At 46.5% G+C, this 22,196-nt stretch overlaps 2 protein-coding genes across 2 annotated transcripts in view; both read left to right on the top strand.

Moving 5' to 3' along the window:
• Positions 1–22,196, top strand: part of LOC141053930 (uncharacterized) — a 114,237-nt gene that overhangs the window by 12,289 nt on the left and 79,752 nt on the right. The gene's annotated exons all lie outside the window — the stretch shown is intronic.
• LOC141053994 (uncharacterized) lies at positions 477–3,182 on the top strand. Its single transcript, XM_073551136.1, has 2 exons — positions 477–638; positions 709–3,182. The coding sequence occupies exons 1-2, from the start codon at positions 482–484 to the stop codon at positions 2,736–2,738; spliced, it is 2,187 nt and encodes a 728-aa protein (XP_073407237.1). The 5' UTR covers positions 477–481; the 3' UTR covers positions 2,739–3,182.

The following is a 22,196-nucleotide window of genomic DNA, read 5'->3' as shown; positions in this document are numbered from 1 at the left end:
CTCTCCTTTCTCTGCAGTCTTTTGGGGTCTGTCTCTCCTTTCTCTGCAGTCTTTTGGAGTCTGTCTCTCCTTTCTCTGGAGTCTTTTAGGCCTGTCTGTCCACCTTTTGTGGTCTGTCTCTCCACATTTCTCTGCAGTCATTTGGGGTCTGTCTCTCCACATTTCTCTGCAGTCTTTTGGGGTCTGTCTCTCCACCTGAGGCTGAGTGCACACGTGCTTTTTGGCCCTGCGGATTTCTTCCATTTTTGATGCGGTTTTCCCCCTGCGGATTTGGTGACAGGGGAGATGGAAAACTGCACAAAAGAAGTAACATGCTGCGGATTTTGTATCGCGGAAAAATCCGCAGCGTCTGCACAGCGGTTTTTTTTTTACATTGATTTTAAGGCTACTGTACATCACAATGCAGAAATGCAACGTTTCTGCGTGGTAAAATCCGCTGCGGAACCGCTGCAAATCTGCATCGTGTGCACACAGCCTGACTATGGAGTCTTTTGGAGTCTGTCTCTCCCACCTTTCTCTGCAGTCTTTTGGGGTCTGTCTCTCTCCCTTTCTCTGCAGTCTTTTGAGGTCTGTCTCTCCCACCTTGCTCTGCAGTCTTTTGAGGTCTGTCTCTCCACCTTCCTATGCAGTCTTTTGGGGTCTGTCTCTCCCCCTTTCTCTGCAGTCTTTTGTGGTCTGTCTCTCCACCTTCCTCGGCAGTCTTTTGAGGTCTGTCTCTCCCTCCTTTCTCTGCAGTCTATAGGGGTCTGTCTCTCCACCTTTCCCTGCAGTCTTTTGGGGTCTGTCTCTCCCCCTTTCTCTGCAGTCTTTTGGGGTCTGTCTCTCTCACCTTTCTCTGCAGTCTTTTGGGGTCTGTCTCGCCCACCTTTCTCTGCAATCTTTTGGCATCTGTCTCTCCCACATTTCTCTGCAGTCTTTTGGGGTCTGTCTCTCCTTTCTCTGCAGTCTTTTGGGGTCTGTCTCTCCTTTCTCTGCAGTCTTGTTGGGTCTGTCTCTCCACCTTTCCCTGCAGTCTTTTGAGGTCTGTCTCTCCCAACTTTGCCTGCAGTCTTTTTGGGTCCGTCTCTCCCACTTTCTCTGCAGTCTTGTGGGGTCTGTCTCTCCACCTTTCCCTGCAGTCTTTTTCTTGGGGTCTGTCTCTCCACCTTTCTCTGCAGTCTTTTGGAGTCGGTCTCTTCTTACTCTGCAGTCTTTTGGGGTCTGTCTCTCCTTTCTCTGCAGTCTTTTGGGGTCTATCTCTCCACCTTTCTCTGCAGTCTTTTGGGGTCTGTCCACCTTTCTCTGGAGTCTTTTGGGGTCTGTCTCGCCACTTTTCTCTGCAGTCTTTTGGGGTCTGTCTCTCCACCTTTTTCTTGAGTCTTTTGGGGTCTGTCTCTCCCACCTTTCTCTGCAGTCTTTTGGGGTCTGTCTCTCCCACCTTTCTCTGCAGTCTTTTGGGGTCTGTCTCTCCACCTTTCTCTGCAGTCTTTTGGGGTCTGTCTCTCCACCTTCTCTGCAGTCTTGTGGGATCTCTCTCTCTTTTCTCTGCAGTCTTTTGTGGTCTGTCTCTCCTACCTTTCTCTGCAGTCTTGTGGGATCTCTCTCCCTCTTTTCTCTGCAATCTTTTGGGGTCTGTCTCTCCCACCTTTCTCTGCAGTCTTTTGGGGTCTGTCTCTCCCCCTTTCCCTGCAGTCTTTTGGGGTCTGTCTCTCCCCCTTTCTCTGCAGTCTTTTGGCGTCTGTCTCTTCCTTCTTTCTCTGCAGTCTTGTGGGGTCTCTCTCTCTTTTCTCTGCAGTCTTTTGTGGTCTGTCTCTCCCACCTTTCTCTGCAGTCTTGTGGGGTCTCTCTTCCTTCTTTCTCTTCAGTCTTGTGGGGTCTCTCTCCCTCTTTTCTCTGCAGTCTTTTGGGGTCTGTCTCTCCCACCTTTCTCTGCAGTCTTTTTGGGTCCGTCTCTCCCACCTTTCTCTGCAGTCTTTTGGTGTCTGTCTCTCCACCTTTCTCTGCAATCTTTTGGGGTCTGTCTCTCCCACCTTTCTCTGCAGTCTTTTGGGGTCTGTCTCTCCACCTTTCTCTGCAGTCTTTTGGGGTCTGTCTCTCCACCTTCTCTGCAGTCTTGTGGGATCTCTCTCCCTCTTTTCTCTGCAATCTTTTGGGGTCTGTCTCTCCCACCTTTCTCTGCAGTCTTTTGGGGTCTGTCTCTCCCCCTTTCTCTGCAGTTTTTTGGCATCTGTCTCTTCCTTCTATCTCTGCAGTCTTGTGGGGTCTCTCTCCCTCTTTTCCCTGCAGTCTTTTGGGGTCTGTCTCTCCCACCTTTCTCTGCAGTCTTTTTGGGTCCGTCTCTCCCACCTTTCTCTGCAGTCTTTTGGTGTCTGTCTCTCCACCTTTCTCTGCAATCTTTTGGGATCTGTCTCTCCCACCTTTCTCTGCAGTCTTTTGGGGTCTGTCTCTCCCACCTTTCTCTGCAGTCTTTTTGGGTCTGTCTCTCCTTTCTCTGCAGTCTTTTGGGGTCTGTCTCTCCTTTCTCTGCAGTCTTTTGGGGTCTGTCTCTCCACCTTCCTTTGCAGTCTTTTGGGGTCTGTCTCTCCCCCTTTCTCTGCAGTCTTTTGGGGTCTGTCTCTCCCCTTTTGCTGAAGTCTTTTGGGGTCTGTCTCTCCCCAGTTTGGGGTCTGTCTCTCCTTTCTCTGCAGTCTTTTGGGGTCTGTCTCTCCTTTCTCTGCAGTCTTTTGGAGTCTGTCTCTCCTTTCTCTGGAGTCTTTTAGGCCTGTCTGTCCACCTTTTGGGGTCTGTCTCTCCTTTCTCTGCAGTCTTTTGGGGTCTGTCTCTCCACATTTCTCTGCAGTCTTTTGGGGTCTGTCTCTCCACATTTCTCTGCAGTCTTTTGGGGTCTGTCTCTCCACCTGAGGCTGAGTGCACACATGCTTTTTGGTCCTGCGGATTTCTTCCATTTTTGATGCGGTTTTCCCCCTGCGGATTTGGTGACAGGGGAGATGGAAAACCGCACAAAAGAAGTAACATGCTGCGGATTTTGTATCGTGGAAAAATCCGCAGCGTCTGCACAGCGGTTTTTTTTTTACATTGATTTTAAGGCTACTGTACATCACAATGCAGAAATGCAACGTTTCTGCGCGGTAAAATCCGCTGCGGAACCGCTGCAAATCTGCATCGTGTGCACACAGCCTGACTCTGGAGTCTTTTGGGGTCTGTCTCTCCCACCTTTCTCTGCAGTCTTTTGGGGTCTGTCTCTCCCACCTTTCTCTGCAGTCTTTTGGGGTCTGTCTCTCCCCCTTTCTCTGCAGTTTTTTGGCATCTGTCTCTTCCTTTCTCTGCAGTCTTGTGGGGTCTATCTCCCTCTTTTCTCTGCAGTCTTTTGGGGTCTGTCTCTCCCACCTTTCTCTTCAGTCTTTTTGGGTCCGTCTCTCCCACCTTTCTCTGCAGTCTTTTGGCGTCTGTCTCTTCCTTCTTTCTCTGCAGTCTTTTGGGGTCTGTCTCTCCACCTTTCTCTGCAATCTTTTGGGGTCTGTCTCTCCCACCTTTCTCTGCAGTCTTTTGGGGTCTGTCTCTCCCACCTTTCTCTGCAGTCTTTTTGGGTCCGTCTCTCCCACTTTTCTCTGCAGTCTTTTGGTGTCTGTCTCTCCACCTTTCTCTGCAATCTTTTGGGGTCTGTCTCTCCCACCTTTCTCTGCAGTCTTTTGGTGTCTGTCTCTCCCACCTTTCTCTGCAGTCTTTTTGGGTCTGTCTCTCCTTTCTCTGCAATCTTTTGGGGTCTGTCTCTCCCACCTTTCTCTGCAGTCTTTTGGGGTCTGTCTCTCCCCCTTTCTCTGCAGTTTTTTGGCATCTGTCTCTTCCTTCTTTCTCTGCAGTCTTGTGGGGTCTCTCTCCCTCTTTTCCCTGCAGTCTTTTGGGGTCTGTCTCTCCCACCTTTCTCTGCAGTCTTTTTGGGTCCGTCTCTCCCACCTTTCTCTGCAGTCTTTTGGTGTCTGTCTCTCCACCTTTCTCTGCAATCTTTTGGGGTCTGTCTCTCCCACCTTTCTCTGCAGTCTTTTGGGGTCTGTCTCTCCCACCTTTCTCTGCAGTCTTTTTGGGTCTGTCTCTCCTTTCTCTGCAGTCTTTTGGGGTCTGTCTCTCCTTTCTCTGCAGTCTTTTGGGGTCTGTCTCTCCACCTTCCTTTGCAGTCTTTTGGGGTCTGTCTCTCCCCCTTTCTCTGCAGTCTTTTGGGGTCTGTCTCTCCCCTTTTGCTGAAGTCTTTTGGGGTCTGTCTCTCATCTTCTTTTGGGGTCTGTCTCTCCCCAGTTTGGGGTCTGTCTCTCCTTTCTCTGCAGTCTTTTGGGGTCTGTCTCTCCTTTCTCTGCAGTCTTTTGGAGTCTGTCTCTCCTTTCTCTGGAGTCTTTTAGGCCTGTCTGTCCACCTTTTGGGGTCTGTCTCTCCTTTCTCTGCAATCTTTTGGGGTCTGTCTCTTCCACATTTCTCTGCAGTCTTTTGGGGTCTGTCTCTCCCCCTTTCTCTGCAGTTTTTTGGCATCTGTCTCTTCCTTCTTTCTCTGCAGTCTTGTGGGGTCTCTCTCCCTCTTTTCCCTGCAGTCTTTTGGGGTCTGTCTCTCCCACCTTTCTCTGCAGTCTTTTTGGGTCCGTCTCTCCCACCTTTCTCTGCAGTCTTTTGGTGTCTGTCTCTCCACCTTTCTCTGCAATCTTTTGGGGTCTGTCTCTCCCACCTTTCTCTGCAGTCTTTTGGGGTCTGTCTCTCCCACCTTTCTCTGCAGTCTTTTTGGGTCTGTCTCTCCTTTCTCTGCAGTCTTTTGGGGTCTGTCTCTCCTTTCTCTGCAGTCTTTTGGGGTCTGTCTCTCCACCTTCCTTTGCAGTCTTTTGGGGTCTGTCTCTCCCCCTTTCTCTGCAGTCTTTTGGGGTCTGTCTCTCCCCTTTTGCTGAAGTCTTTTGGGGTCTGTCTCTCATCTTCTTTTGGGGTCTGTCTCTCCCCAGTTTGGGGTCTGTCTCTCCTTTCTCTGCAGTCTTTTGGGGTCTGTCTCTCCTTTCTCTGCAGTCTTTTGGAGTCTGTCTCTCCTTTCTCTGGAGTCTTTTAGGCCTGTCTGTCCACCTTTTGGGGTCTGTCTCTCCTTTCTCTGCAGTCTTTTGGGGTCTGTCTCTCCACATTTCTCTGCAGTCTTTTGGGGTCTGTCTCTCCACCTGAGGCTGAGTGCACACATGCTTTTTGGTCCTGCGGATTTCTTCCATTTTTGATGCGGTTTTCCCCCTGCGGATTTGGTGACAGGGGAGATGGAAAACCGCACAAAAGAAGTAACATGCTGCGGATTTTGTATCGCGGAAAAATCCGCAGCGTCTGCACAGCGGTTTTTTTTTTACATTGATTTTAAGGCTACTGTACATCACAATGCAGAAATGCAACGTTTCTGCGCGGTAAAATCCGCTGCGGAACCGCTGCAAATCTGCATCGTGTTGTCGGGATCCCTCAGATTACTCTTTCATCTGAAGGACCGATGTTCTTAGGTGTGAAGCATCATATGTCTCTAATTAAATCAGCTCCGTCGAGAAGAACTACACAGACACCAGCTGTATAAAACCACTCGGGATGCCTCTCAAGACGCCTCTGGCTTATCAGTTAGGCTTCCGTCTTTTATAGTAAAGAATTTAAACATTTTACAGACATGCGCAGTACAAATGATTTTACAACTTGTTTTAGACAAAGAAAGTCATTTAGGCGAAAAAGCAGAGGTATTTGACCTTGGTTCACAAGGGAGATGTCTGAGACATCTCCTCGAAGAACAGATAAGGTTTTAAACAAGAGAATGCAACATAGACAGAACTCAATTTAACTCCTTCAGTTCCTATCATTCCCCCCTTTGACATCTTCATTTTCCACAATCTGGAACACTGGATCCTGCAACAACAGCGGATAGTGGCTCGTTCACCAGGTACTATCCCAGGCCGACGGGTTGCCCAAGGGAGACAGGTCTTCTACCTTCTCCATCCCCCAGATACTGAAGCCACGTCCATCATTGCAAGAGTACGCTCCTTCATGCCAGAAATGAGATGTCAATCTAGGACTCAAAGGAATAATAGTTAAATTCTTGTTGTTTACAGTCAAACTTCCTTATCTATTTCTACATCTTTTCTTGCATACAGAGATACACCAAAATACAAGTTTAAAAAAATACATATATTACGAAGATACAAACAACAATGATTTTGGACAGCAACGGTGGTGTTCAATATATCCAATATATCCCATATTTGGTCATCTAAGTAATCTGTAGCCCTGACTAATTTATCCCACATTTGAGTGATCATAGGATAAATAAAAATAGAGCTGACAATTTTATTAGCCACACTCATCTGCACTATATGTGGTCTCCCAGAGAGGCGAGGTGTATTGTCAGCAGCTCTTTTGTACAACGTGTGTTTAGGTATGCTCTGAGTATTCAACTGGTCATTCGGAATAACAAAGGTAGCTGGAGTCAAACGACCCAGAGTACAAGCACCTTTTACCCCTACTGGCAACCATTTATATGCATTGTCTCCACATACCCAGAACATGTCACTAGGTAGGTCCCATAGGGCTGAATGTTGTAATACCAGTCTATGAACTAAATCTATGAACGCAGATACATTCTGAACCATACACCAATTTGGAAGTTGTCCTAAAGGGCTACACTACCCTACATCGGGATTTCCACAGGTGGGAGTTCCTTTCTCATATCCAGATGACTCGTTGCAAGGTATATTACCTGAAATATTAAAACAAGTTTCATTATTGCCCTGGGGAAATAAATTGGAATACTCCCAGGACGTGTTATGCAACCTTCTTTCTAGCAGTATTGGTTTGAAGGCATCAGTAGAGTGGGAAGTTACATTAAAACTAACTTGTAGGCCATACATTGGAATTTGCCCCAGGTAGGTTAATAGAGTTCTATTCCTGGGTACCCAAGCCCCCCCTTTATATGCCAGATATTGAAGGTATGTATTACTTCCTGAAAGATTACCCTGCCACCAAGGGTATCCTACCCATCCCACAATAGGTATACCAACAGTTGTGTTCCATAACTTCACATTATTTGTGGCATTATTAGCAAGTGTATCAGAACAACTGGTCCAGGCAAATAATTCCTCGGGTGGCATAGGAATAACAAGGAACGGAATACTAGTGGCTGATACTGGTGAATGTGTGCAGATCCAGCAAATGATTTGACCAATCATTCAGTAATTTTTCATGATGTTGTATAAACTTATTATTCAAGGACATTGGAGAATTTAGATTGTCCCACGCAGCTACCATTATTACAGATAATGCAACAAAACCAAACCAAAACATTATGCACTCTTATGCTTTGTTAATTTCTGTGGCTAGTTTGCAATGCGATGCGTGGATCCAGGTTGGTCGTCCTTCCAACTTAACAGAAGTAGGCGTTGTCAGGAGTACTTGGTAAGGTCCTTGATATCGGGGTTCAAGGGTCTTTCTGGAGTGTTTCTTGACATATACGTAATCACCAGGTTGTAGACAGTGAGTTCCTTCCACACTATCTGGATCTAGAGTGGAAGAGAAAACTAGAGAATGCATTTGAGTTAAATGCTTTTGCAACTGGATTACATCCTTGTCAAATTATCCACATTAAGTGTTAAGACCTGTGGGTAGTACAACCCTGTGTTCGGTGGTCTTCCAAACAGTATCTCGAAGGGTGACAGTTTAGTTTTCCCCGTGGGTGTGTACCTTACTGAGAATAATGCTAATGGGAGACACTCTGGCCATGGTCTATGGGTCTGCTCCATGGTTTTCTGTATTTTCAATTTCAGTGTCCCGTTCATTCTTTCTACCTTCCCTGAACTCTGTGGGTGGTAGGGTGTATGAAATGCCTGTTCTACACCTATCATTTGCATTACATTTTGCATTACCTCAGCAGTAAAGTGTGTGCCTCTGTCTGATTCAATTGTTTCAGGGACACCGAATCGTGGTACTAGTTCCATCACCAGTTTCTTTGCAGTGGCTCGAGCTGTAGCCGTTTTCACCAGGTAGGCCTCTGGCCATCCAGAGAAGAGATCTACACATACTAGGATATTTGCATACACTCCTACCTTGGTAGCCGTATGTCGTCAATCTGCCGTCTCTGAAACGGGTAGAGAGGCCTAGGTGTCGCTTTCTTAGGGACTTTTACTGTTTTACCTGGGTTGTGCTGTGCACAGATGAGGCATGATTGTACAAGTTTCGCGGCTGCGCAACTGAAGCCAGGAGCGATCCAGAAGGCATCCACCATGGCACACATGTGACTTTTTGAGGTGTGATTGGGGCCATGTGCTGCTTGCGCCATGATTGGGAACAGGGACTTTGGTGGGCACATTTTATCCTTATTCTCCCATACTCCATTTGAGTTCAGCTCAGCTCCCAGTCTCCCCCGGTGTACCTTCTCTGTTTGGGCAGCCTTTTGCTGGAGGGATTTCAGGACATCTAGACCCAATGTGGCTGGAATACGCTGACTCCCCGCCACCGTCCACTGCTCTCTCTAGGCCGCCTTGTGCTATTTTAGCAGCCTCGTTCGCCCTTCTATTGCCCTCTACCTCCACGGAGTCACCTTTGTGTGTGCTTTTACCTTGACAATGCCAACCTGGACTGGTAACATCAATGCCTCCATCAATTGTTTCACCAGCTCTGCATTTTTAATGGGCTTCGAATCTGTGAAAATATTAGCGACTTTACCTGCAGCGGCTCTACACGCCTCAGTGAGTGCCTTCAACTCTGCCTCCTGCGCCGACATGTGAGGAGAGAGTGGTTCCGCTCGGATTACCTCATGTGAGGATACTACTGCATATCCAGTGTAGAATCGTCCATCCTGGTGGTATCTGGGGCCATCTACAAAAAAGAAACTCAAAGTCTGCATTAGGAACAGGTTTTTCATGAATGTGTGCAAACCCAACTGTCTCCTGACTCATCAGTTCTATGCAGACATGTTCATGCGTCATGTCAAAGTATCCTTCCTCACTTGCCAATACGGTCACCAATTCCCCCTTTTCTGAATCCACAGGCAGGAGGGTGGCTGGATTCAGAACGTTACATCTTTTGAGGAGTGACATACTCAGGAATTAGTAGAGCACACTCAAGTCGGAGCTGTCTGGCCATAGACAGATGTTTTGGTTGAACTTGTAGGAGTATGGCATGGATGTCATGTGGGGAATAGATTGTCAAAAGAAACGTCAGTGTCATCTCACATGCCTTCCCTATTACGTCTCCACTGTTTTCCTTGTGCTCCAGCATACATGACAGGTCGTTTTATTGTCCTTGTTTGCTCAATTTCTTTAGCTACCTTAAGGAGGTCTTTCGGATCTACATGTCTCCATTCAGGTCTGGCTGTCTGTACTGCGTCTCGTAAGTCTTTGTTCATACCGTCAATGAATGCATTCACCAGTATTCTAACATCAAGTGGGTTTATGCAAATGTACCCCATGTCTGCCCATTTCAGCTGTAACCGTCCAAGGTATATCTCTACCCTCTCTCCTCTTTGCTGTGTCACATTAGTCAGGAGTACAGACTGCTCTGATTGTTCCACTGCAGCCCATTGTCTTAGTGACTCACAGTATGTCTCCCCAGATCGTGCAGATTTATCATCCATGCCCCAAGCCTGATTCTTTGTCACATCTGTGTGTCTTAATTATATGATCTAGTGCGTCACCTGCCTTTAAACTCACCAACCTCTCTAGGTCTGCCCAGGTACACTTATATGTCTGCTGTACTTCCTTTATGTGTCTGTAAAACGGGAATGGTTGGTCTTCAGGGGCAGGCAGCTGCTTCAGCAAAGCTAGCTGGTCAGAGGGGCTCCAGGGATAATACACCTGTATCTTTCTTATTCTAGTCACACTTCTAGGTCCTGATGGGGTTGGCCGTCTGATGTCTACTGTCAGCTTACTCCTCAAGGGCCAATGTCCCCACTACCCACTATCCACACTATTATGTCAGCTTCTTATGATCTTGTCTGGATAGGATTTAGTGCAATTCTCTTAGGTCAGTAGCACAGGTCACACAAGTAGCTATTCAGTCTGGGTTTGTCTGAGTCTGACCACAGTGTTTACAAGTCCATCTGTTTTGTCTGGGTCTCTGGTTACACTTTGTCAATCAAACATTCATAATACACCTTCCACACTGCTGCACATTCTCAAGCATCATTTATTCACTTGCTATTTTCTTCCCTTGTCTGTGCCTTTTTGTACATCCAAACATTCACACTCTGGTATTTTTGCCTTTTTCAATATTTGTCCCACTTGTTTTACTACTTCCTTCCTTCTCTGTCTCTTGTAATTTGACACAATTTGCTATACAAATCAATCACACAACTAGAAGCAGGTTCAAACACATTAATGACCAAGCAATCACTTACAATTCCCTTCTAAATTAGGCACCATATCTTACTTTTAACTTCCAATCTTCAATTAAGTACTGTTGCTTTAAAATGCACAAATCTTTCAGCGTGTACCTTACGGATAGAATTACAGAGAATTTTGAGCACAGCTCACACTCAGCAGAGATAAGAGCGAAGGGAGAAGAAAAACTACGCAGCTCCATCCTTCACCCCTCCCGTCAGAATGCAGCGTCGTCCTTCACAGAATTCTGTAGCTCTTTAGACTTATCAAAATCAATTTCTACAAAGAAACTCAAAATCACGGGATTTCACTGTAAGGGCAGATAACTGTATAATGAGATTAACCATGCCTTGCCCTTTTTCTGGCCAAATGCATTCAGGAAACTTTACAATGTAATGCCACATATAACACGAACTATATCATTACTCAATTCATTCAGTCTCAGATGTAGATTTGAAATATCTATAACGCATCTGTCCGGGATTCCACCACAACTAGAAAGGTCACAAATCTCTTGACACAAAAATGATGTGTGATGATTCATTCATACGTGCTCATTCACTGATTTTTTTTTTTTTTTTATACTCAATTACTCATCTCTCATCTTATTCAGAGGTTCTCATAGACATATATACAAGGATTCACACAGCCTGCCTATCTTGCACTTTGGATTTGATTAATACTTCTTCCAGGTTCTTTGCTGCACTACTTCCATATCTATCCTCAATTATATCACATAACCGATTTCCTTCTTCAGGTGTCTTTCCCTGACTGTTCCCCATTTTATCTTTTATTCTTATCCTGTCTCTCTTGTTGTCTTCCTGTTAGTCCCCTGCCTTAGGTGGTGTATTGGGTAAGCTCAAGACTAGGCTCTACTATACCTCGTTACCTTCTTCCTAAGGTGCTAACAGGCTAAATGGAGTGTCTGTTCCTCGGTGTACTACGTGTTTCGTGTACTTATATGCTATGTAGCATCCGAACAGAAATACTCCCACAACACACAGGATTGTAAATAAAGTGTCCATCTACTGGGGTTCTTCAGTCATATCCTGTCACAGGCTCATTTCACGGTCCTGTGCTCATTCGGTCACACTCTTATCTGTCACAAGGTTTATTCGTAAAGGGTGTTGATTTAAGCTTAGGCGGTGACCTCCCCGAAAGGACGCTGTCACATGGCCCAGTTAGGCAATATCACCACTCTTTGAACGAATACCTACTGTGCAGCTTATTTGTCTACTTTCCACAACCTTTCAAATCAAAGTAGCCATTCAACAACCTCCTCTATTCCTAGTGCGGAACCGTCTATTGTGAAAAACTTGTCCGTCCGGGCTGCGCAGTATGAACTGTTCACCCAGCCTTATATTCCGTAATGTCAGACCTCTCCCATTTTGATTTGCATCAGCTCTTTTTCTAAAAATAGCTGTGCACACACAGAACCTACAGTAACCTCTCATTCGAGCAGAAATTACATATGCGTGTCACACCCGATTTCCTCAGAGTTCTTATATGGACCTGATTTTACGGCCCCCTCCTCTACTAGATTCCCCTTTATACGGACCTTAGTTATAATGATAGATTATGAAGAGCAGAGAAGAGAAAAATTGATCTCTTACATGGCCAGGTGTTTAGGTCTGCTGTTCACAATTTCATCAGTAACTGGTGTGGTCTGTAGATCGGGTAGTCTTGGAGAGGTGCCTATATCAAGTCCCTGTTCGGGCGCCAGGAAACTGTCGGGATCCCTCAGATTACTCTTTCATCTGAAGGACCGATGTTCTTAGGTGTGAAGCATCATATGTCTCTAATTAAATCAGCTCCGTCGAGAAGAACTACACAGACACCAGCTGTATAAAACCACTCGGGATGCCTCTCAAGACGCCTCTGGCTTATCAGTTAGGCTTCCGTCTTTTATAGTAAAGAATTTAAACATTTTACAGACATGCGCAGTACAAATGATTTTACAACTTGTTTTAGACAAAGAAAGTCATTTAGGCGAAAAAGCAGAGGTATTTGACCTTGGTTCACAAGGGAGATGTCTGAGACATCTCCTGGAAGAACAGATAAGGTTTTAAACAAGAGAATGCAACATAGACAGAACTCAATTTAACTCCTTCAGTTCCTATCATTGTGCACACAGCCTGACTCTGGAGTCTTTTGGGGTCTGTCTCTCCCACCTTTCTCTGCAGTCTTTTGGGGTCTGTCTCTCCCACCTTTCTCTGCAGTCTTTTGGGGTCTGTCTCTCCCACCTTTCTCTGCAGTCTTTTGGGGTCTGTCTCTCCCCCTTTCTCTGCAGTTTTTTGGCATCTGTCTCTTCCTTTCTCTGCAGTCTTGTGGGGTCTATCTCCCTCTTTTCTCTGCAGTCTTTTGGGGTCTGTCTCTCCCACCTTTCTCTTCAGTCTTTTTGGGTCCGTCTCTCCCACCTTTCTCTGCAGTCTTTTGGTGTCTGTCTCTCCACCTTTCTCTGCAATCTTTTGGGGTCTGTCTCTCCCACCTTTCTCTGCAGTCTTTTGGGGTCTGTCTCTCCCACCTTTCTCTGCAGTCTTTTTGGGTCCGTCTCTCCCACTTTTCTCTGCAGTCTTTTGGTGTCTGTCTCTCCACCTTTCTCTGCAATCTTTTGGGGTCTGTCTCTCCCACCTTTCTCTGCAGTCTTTTTGGGTCCGTCTCTCCCACTTTTCTCTGCAGTCTTTTGGTGTCTGTCTCTCCACCTTTCTCTGCAATCTTTTGGGGTCTGTCTCTCCCCCTTTCTCTGCAGTCTTTTTGGGTCCGTCTCTCCCACTTTTCTCTGCAGTCTTTTGGTGTCTGTCTCTCCACCTTTCTCTGCAGTCTTTTGGGGTCTGTCTCTCCACCTTTCTCTGCAGTCTTTTGGGATCTGTCTCTCCCACCTTTCTCTGCAGTCTTTTTGGGTCCGTCTCTCCCACTTTTCTCTGCAGTCTTTTGGTGTCTGTCTCTCCACCTTTCTCTGCAGTCTTTTTGGGTCTGTCTCTCCACCTTTCTCTGCAATCTTTTGGGGTCTGTCTCTCCCACCTTTCTCTGCAGTCTTTTTGGGTCCGTCTCTCCCACTTTTCTCTGCAGTCTTTTGGGGTCTGTCTCTCCACCTTTCTCTGCAGTCTTTTGGGGTCTGTCTCTCCACCTTTCTCTGCAGTCTTTTGGGATCTGTCTCTCCACCTTTCTCTGCAGTCTTTTGGGGTCTGTCTCTCCCCCTTTCTCTGCAGTCTTTTGGGGTCTGTCTCTCCACCTTTCTCTGCAGTTGTGAGGGATGAGGGAGACTCCATTTTGGATTTATTAATTCAGGCCCAGTATATTGTCCAGAGATCTTCCTCCACTTATGAAGTGGCCCCCACCCTTGGGAGAAGTACGGAAATCCCCAAAACAACAGAACTTATGCCAAATGGCCCCCCGTAGGCAGACTGAAATATAAGGCAGCACCCCCCCATAGGCAGACTAATGTAAGGCAGCACCCCCCCATAGGCAGACTGAAATATAAGGCACCACCCCCCGTAGGCAGACTGTAATGTAAGGCAGCACCCCCCCGTAGGCAGTCTGTAATGTAAGGCAGCACCCCCCCATAGGCAGACTAATGTAAGGCAGCACCCCCCCTCCATAGGCAGTCTGTAATGTAAGGCAGCACTCCCCATAGGCAGACTGTAATGTTAGGCAGCACTCACCCCCTTAGGCAGACTGTAATGTAAGGCAGCACCCCCCCGTAGGCAGTCTGTTAGGTAAGGCAGCACCCCCCATAGGCAGTCTGTAATGTAAGGCAGCACTCACCCCCTTAGGCAGACTGTAATGTAAGGCAGCACCCCCCCGTAGGCAGTCTGTTAGGTAAGGCAGCACCCCCCATAGGCAGACTGTAATGTTAGGCAGCAGCCCCCCCCCCATAGGCAGTCTGTAATGTAAGGCAGCACCCCCCATAGGCAGACTGTAATGTTAGGCAGCACCCCCCCCCATAGGCAGTCTGTAATGTAAGGCAGCACCCCCCATAGGCAGACTGTAATGTTAGGCAGCACCCCCCCCATAGGCAGACTGTAATGTTAGGCAGCAGCCCCCCCCCCATAGGCAGTCTGTAATGTTAGGCAGCACCCCCCCATAGGCAGACTGTAATGTTAGGCAGCACCCCCCCATAGGCAGACTGTAATGTTAGGCAGCACCCCCCCATAGGCAGACTGTAATGTAAGGCCCCCCCATAGGCAGCCTTTGTATTATAATGCACCTCCATAAAAAAAAAAATACCTCTCTTCCTCCCACCTACTGCGCTGCTCTTATCTCCTGCTCTTCTCCTGACAGCGGGCGCCAGGCAGTGACGTCATTGCACCCACTGTCAGTGTCTGCATCAGATGCTGAGAGGGAGATGATGGGAGAAGGAGCACTCGTCAATGCGTTCAGTTGTATTGGCTGGATGCTGGTGCAAGAAAGCTCTTTTGTGCATGCCACACAAGAGAGGGGTGGGGTCTCTCAAACCATGCTAGGAAGGAAAAAACGGATTAAAAACACATGTGACATGCACAAATATGAACAAGTCGGTAAGACAACGTTCACACCACCCACTAACTGAGACACAACAAAAATACTCTGCAGTAAAATATATGACAGTAATCAGCAAGTGCCAGATAACAAATACAGGGTATTTAGTCGATACGTTTTTTGCAAAAAAATGTATACCAAGCTGCTTCTCCGCAGTCCCATATACCCATCATACCGTACATATCCTCCATCCCATAGTCCCTTGGCCATATACCCATCACACATATCCGCCATCCCATTGTCCCGTGCCCATATACCTGTCATACATATCCTCCACCCCATAGTCCAGTGCCCATATACCCGTCATACATATCCTCCATCCCATAGTCCCGTGCCCATATACCCATCATACATATCCGCCATCCCATAGTCCCATGCCCATATACCCGTCATACTTATCCTCCATCCCATAGTCCAGTGCCCATATACCCATCACACATCCTCCATCCCATAGTCCAGTGCCCATATACCCATCACACATATCCGCCATCCCATAGTCCCGTGCCCATATACCCGTCATACATATCCTCCATCCCATAGTCCAGTGCCCATATACCCATCACACATCCTCCATCCCATAGTCCCGTGCCCATATACCCATCACACATCCTCCATCCCATAGTCAACCATTATGACATCATAATGAGGGGCGGGGCTTGATACACACACACTGTTTCCCCCTTATGTAGATAGGTGCAAAATTGTTTGGTGAATTGGAACGCGCGGGGTTAAAATTTCACCTCACAACATAGCCTAGGACGCTCTCGGGGCCCAGACGTGTGACTTTGCCAAATTTTGTGGCTGTAGCTGTGACGGTGCGGATGCCAATCCCGGACATGGACATACATACACACACACACACACACTTGAGATTTATATATTAGATATATATACATAGATAGATATTATATAGCCACACACACACATACATGTATATATATTACATAGTCTCCTTTATTATGTATATTGCTGTCCCTTACACAGTGCCCTCTCTTGTTATGTACAGTACCGTCCCTTACATATCGGATTATATAGAGCCCTGTTTTTTATTACATACCGTCCTGTCTTGTTAGCTGTATAATGCAATGATCGCTGATTAAGCATGGGAAAGCTTCCTTTCTAATGGAGGAGCTGATGGACTGGTAGTTTGGTCACTGGCTCCTCGATCAGCAGTCATTTTATATCTAAAAAGAGAGGGGACTATGTAATAAAAGAGGGCACTGTAAATAACAAAATTAGCAAGAATACACTATGTATGAGACAGCACTATACATAACAGCAGAGGAAGCTATATAATAAGGGACGGCACCATATATAACTAGAGAGGATGGTACGTAATAAGGGATGGTGTTATACATAATAAAAGAGGAAACTATGTAACTAAGGATGGTGTTATACAGAATTAGTGAGTACACTATATACTAAGGGACTGTGATAGACATAGTGAGTACACTATATACTAAGGAACTGTGTTAGACATAGTGAGTACACTATCTAATAAGGGACTGTGTTAGACATAATAAGCGATAATAATGTCTTCCTCCACCTTCCCCTGTTCCTAAGGCCATTATAAGTTCCCCTTCTTCCCATCCCAATCCCCCACACCCCTCATTGTCCTCCTCCACTCGCATCCCATTATTGTCCTCTCCCCCACCTCATCATTGCCCTCTTCACCACCTCCATAATTGTCTTCTCCCCCACGACTATCTTTCCTTTCTACCCCACCACTCCCATCATTGCCCATTCCACCACCTCCATCATTTCCTCCTCCTCCTCCACCATGCCCTTTCCACCACCACCTTCATTGCATTCTCCCCCACCACCCCATCATCATTACTTTTTCCCCCACCACCCCATCATTGCCCTCTCCATCACTCCATCATTGCCTTCGCCTTCACCCCATCACTCCCATCATTGCCTGCTCCATCACCCCATCACTCCCATCATTGCCTGCTCCATCACCCCATCATTGCCTTCTCCCCATCACTCCCATCATTGCCTGCTCCATCACCCCATCACTCCCATCATTGCCTGCTCCATCACCCCATCACTCCCATCATTGTCTGCTCCATCACCCCCATCATTGCCTGCTCCATCACCCCATCACTCCCATCATTGCCTGCTCCATCACCCCATCACTGCCTTCTCCCCATCACTCCCATCATTGCCTGCTCCATCACCCCATCACTCCCATCCTTGCCTGCTCCATCACCCCCATCCTTGCCTTCTCCATCACTCCCATCATTGCCTTCTCCCCATCACTCCCTTCTCCCCATCATTGCCTTCTCCATCACCCCATCACTGCCGTCTCTCCATCACTCCCATCATTGCCTTCTCTCCATCACCCCCATCATGGCCTTCTCCCATTACCCCCTCATGACCTTCTCCCATCACCCCCTCATGGCCTTCTCCCATCACCCCCTCATGGCCTTCTCCCATCACCCCCTCATGGCCTTCTCCCATTACCCCCTCATGGCCTTCTCCCATCACCCCAGGCATCATGGCCTTCTCTCCCCATCACTGTCTTCTCCTCATGTCCCCATCTCCTCCAGGGCCAGGCTAACCTATACACACAGACATACATACATACATACACAGACATACATACACACACAGACATACATACATACATACACAGACATACATACATACATACACAGACATACATACATACATACACAGACATACATACACACACAGACATACATACACACACAGACATACATACACACACAGACATACATACACACACAGACATACATACACACATAGACAGACATACATACACACACACAGACATACATACACACACACAGACTTACACAGACACATACATATACACACAGACACCACCTCTCACCTGTCCGCAGCATTGCCCGCGCTTCCTCGCTGTGACACAGCAACGGCCGCTGAATGATGACGTCATTCAGCGGCGCGCTACTCTCTGTGTCAGTCAGAGACAGGAAGCAGGACGGGTCCTTGCAGCTCCGCTCCTGCTATTCCCTCTTGCAGGCAGTGGAGCTGCTTGGATCGCTCCCTGGCCGCCGCTACACATGAGGGCAATCTGGCCAGGGGCCTCCCGGAGCCTCGGGCCCGGAGAAAACTGCCAGATTGCCCTCATCATTAGCCGCCCTTCAGGGGCCCCCTAGAGGCTCTGGGCCCCGGTGCAGTGCACCGGTTGAACAGACGGTATGTCCACCCATGTCTGAATCTATGCAATGTGTCTAGGTTGCAACGTCAGGAGTTTAGAAGGCGTAATAAGCTGTGTTTTTTCGGTGGGGACGCCTCTCATACTAGTTCTGTCTGCCTTAAACGAGAAAAGCGTTTTGCTCACACCCTGATCTGTTCCTTGTCTACATTTTCCGCTAAGGCTTTTGTAGATTCAGGAGCAGCTTTGAATCTGATGGATTTGGACTTTGCTAAACCTTATGGTTTTCCCATGATACCCCTGCGGACTCCTATCCCTTTGAGGGGTATTGATGCTACCCCTTTGGCGGAGAATAAACCCCAGTTTTGGACGCGGGTCGCCCCGGACCAGCAAGAAAATTGTAAATTTTTGGTGTTGCACAATTTGCATGATACTATTGTTCTGGGGTTTCCTTGGTTGCAAACTCATATTCCTGTTTTGGATTGGAAATCTGTGTCTGTGGTGTGTTGGGGTTGTCAATGTGTTCTTAGTGATGCTCCTGTTTTCTCCAACTCTCCCCAGTCTCATGATATTCCTGACTATTTGGCTGATTTTTCTGATGTATTTAGTGAGAGTAAGTCTGCGTCTTTGCCTCTTCATAGGAGTTATGACTGTGCAATTGAGTTAATGCCCGGGTGTAAATTTCCCAAAGGTCGGCTTTTCAACTTATCGGTACCTGAACATGATGCTATGCGATCTTATATCAAGGAGTCATTGGAGAAGGGTCATATTAGACCATCCTCTTCACCTTTAGGTGCTGGGTTTTTTTTGTGGCCAAGAAAGATGGTTCATTAAGGCCATGTATTTATTGACTATCGTTCCCTTAACAAGATCACTGTTAAATATCAGTACCCGTTACCCCTGATTTCTGATTTATTTTGCAGAGTTAAAAGTGCCTGTTGGTTTACCAAGCTTGACCTCAGGGGGGCGTATAATCTTATTCGCACCAAGCATGGGGATGAATGGAAGATGGTGTTTAATACTCCGGAGGGACATTTTGAGTACCTGGTGATGCCTTTTGGGCTCACTAATGCCCCTTCTGTCTTCCAATCTTTTATGAATGATATTTTCCAGGACTTTGTGGATGTTTTTGATCATTTATCTGGATGATATTTTGGTGTTTTCCAGTGATTGGGATTCTCATGTGGAACATGTCCGGACTGTGTTCCGGATTTTAAGGGAAAATTCTCTGTATGAATCGTAGAATCATAGAATCGTAGAGTTGGAAGGGACCTCCTGGGCCATCTGGTCCAACCCCCTGCGCAAAAGCAGGATTCGCTAAATCATCCCAGACAGATGTCTGTCCAGCCTCTGTTTGAAGACTTCTATTGAAGGAGAACTCGCCACTTCTCGTGGCAGCCTGTTCCACTCATTGATCACGCTGTCAAAAAGTTTTTTCTAATATCTAATCTGTGTCTCCTCCCATTCAGTTTCATCCCATTGCTTCTAGTCTTTCCTTGTGCAAATGAGAATAAAGATGATCTTTCTACAATGTGACAGCCCTTTAGATATTTGTAGACAGCTATTAAGTCTCCTCTCAGTCTTCTCTTCTGCAAGCTAAACATTCCCAAATCCTGCAACCTTTCCTCATAAGACAGGGTTTGCAGACCGGTCACCATTCTGGTCGCTCTTTTCTGAACTTGCTCCAGTTTGTTGATGTCTTTTTTAAAATGTGGCGCCCAAAACTGGACACAGTATTCCAGATGACTTCAATAATGACTTCACGTGATCTAGACTGTATGCTTCTGTTAATACTTCCTAGAATTGCATTTGCCTTTTTAGCTGCTGCATCACACTGTTGACTCATATTCAGTCTGTGATCTATTAGTATACCCAAGTCTTTTTCACATGTGCTGTTGCTTAGCCTTATTCCTCCCATTCTATATATGCTTTTTTCATATTTTTTGCCTAGATGTAGTACTTTGCATTTTTCCCTGGTAAAAACCATTCTGTTAGTTGCTGCCCACTGCTCCAGTTTACTTATATCTTTTTGAATCCTCTCTCTCTCTTCTCTAGTATTAGCTATCCCTCCTAGCTTTGTGTCATCAGCAAATGTAATCAGTTTACCTCAATTCCTTCATCTAAATCATTGATCAAGATGTTGAACAATACAGGGCCCAGGACAGAGCCCTGTGGTACCCCACTTGAGACATTCTTCCAACTGGATGTGCAGCCATTTATGACCACTCTTTGGGTCCGATCACTAAGCCAGTTATGAATCCACCTAACAGTTGCCTTGTCCATTCCATGCTTAGCCATTTTTTCTATAAGGATTGTATGAGAGACTTTGTCAAATGCTTTGCTGAAGTCAAGATATACTATATCTACAGCATTTCCCTGATCCACCCAATCAGTGATTCTGTCATAGAAGGAAATTAAGTTAGTCTGACATGACTTAGTAGTTACAAACCCATGCTGACTCTGTTTAATCACTTCATTCTTATCCAGGTACTATACTTACATACATGTTAAGGGATCGAAGTGCCTCTTTGGTGTACAGAGGATTTAATTTTTGGGATTCATTTTGTCCCCGTCTGCTATTGAAATGGACCTGGCCAAGATACAGGCCATTTATGATTGGGTTCAGCCCACTTCTTTGAAGGCTCTCCGGAAGTTTTTGGGTTTTGCTACTTTCTACCATAAATTTATAAGTAATTTTTCTGGTATTGTTAAACCACTGACTGATTTGACCAAAAAGGGCGCTGATGTGGTGAATTAGTCTCCAGAGGCAGTCTCGGCATTTCAGGAGCTTAAGCGGAGATTCACTTCTGCTCTGGTTCTACGGCAAACTGATGTCTCACTCACATTTCAGGTGGAGGTAGATGCTTCTGAGATTGGTGCAGGAGCTGTTTTGTCCCAAAAAGATCCGGTGACTTCTAATGAATCCCTGTGCTTTCTTTTCTCGAAAATTCTCCCCATCTGAACGTAACTATGACGTGGGGAATCGGGAATTGTTGGCCATGAAATGGGCATTTGAAGAGTGGAGACATTGGTTGGAGGGAGCTAGACATCAAGTTGTGGTCCTCACCGACCACAAGAATTTGATTTACCTTGAGTCAGCCAAGCGCTTGAATCCTAGACAGGCTAGGTGGGCCTTGTTTTTCACGCATTTTAATTTTGTGGTCTCTTTTCTTCCAGGCACTAAGAATGTTAAGGCGGACGCTCTTTCTAGGAGTTTCTTTGCGGACTCTCTTGATGTAACCGAACCTACTACCATTCTAAATGAGGATGTAGTTCTTTCCGCCATCTCACCCGATTTGAGACGTACCCTGGAGGAATTTCAGGAGGACAGACCTGAACGTTGCCCTAAGGGAAAATTGTATGTCCCTGACCAGTGGAGGAAAAGAGTAATGTCTGAAATTCATTGCTCCGCGTTGGCTGGTCATCCAGGTATTTTTGGTACCAGAGATTTGGTGAGTCGGGTCTTTTTGGTGGCCTGCCTTGTCTCATGATGTCAGGAATTTTGTGCAGTCCTGTGGGACTTGTTCTCTATCCAAGCCTTGTTCTCTTTCTTGTGGGTTGTTGATGCCCCTGCTGGTGCCCAGGAGGCCATGGACCCATATCTCAATGGATTTTATTTCCGATCTTCCTGTCTCTCAGAGAATGACTGTTATCTGGTTGATCTGTGATAGATTTTCTAAGATGGTCCATCTTGTACCACTCCCAAAGTTGCCATCTTCTTCTGAGTTGGTGCCCTTCTTCTTACAACAGGTGGTTCGGTAGCACGGGATTCCTGAAAACATTGTGTCGGACAGAGGAGTTCAGTTTGTTTCCAGATTTTGGAGAGCTTTTTGTTCCAAACTGGGAATTCAGTTATCTTTCTCCTCTGCATTTCATCCTCAGACCAATGGGCAGACCAAGAGAACAAACCAGACTTTGGAGTCCTACTTGAGATGTTTCATATCTGCTGATCAGGATGGCTGGATCTCATTTTTGCCCTTGGCCGAATTCGCGCTAAATAATAGGGCTAGTTCTGCCACTTCGCTGTCGCTTTTTTTGTAACTTTGGGTTTCCTCCTCGATTTTCCTCAGGGCAGGTGGAATCTTCGACCTGCCCAAGTGTGGACTCTGTGGTTGAGAGAATGCAGCAGATTTGGGACCGAGTGGTGGATAAGTTGTCCCACTCCCAGGAGAAAGCCCAACGGTTTTCTAACCGGTATA

Source organism: Dendrobates tinctorius, unplaced genomic scaffold, assembly GCF_039654945.1.
Source record: "Dendrobates tinctorius isolate UK_male_01 unplaced genomic scaffold, ASM3965494v1 ptg000173l, whole genome shotgun sequence".
Lineage (NCBI taxonomy): Eukaryota > Metazoa > Chordata > Amphibia > Anura > Dendrobatidae > Dendrobates > Dendrobates tinctorius.
The sequence above is the reverse complement of the archived record's forward strand: the minus strand, read 5'-3'. Positions and strand labels throughout refer to the sequence as shown.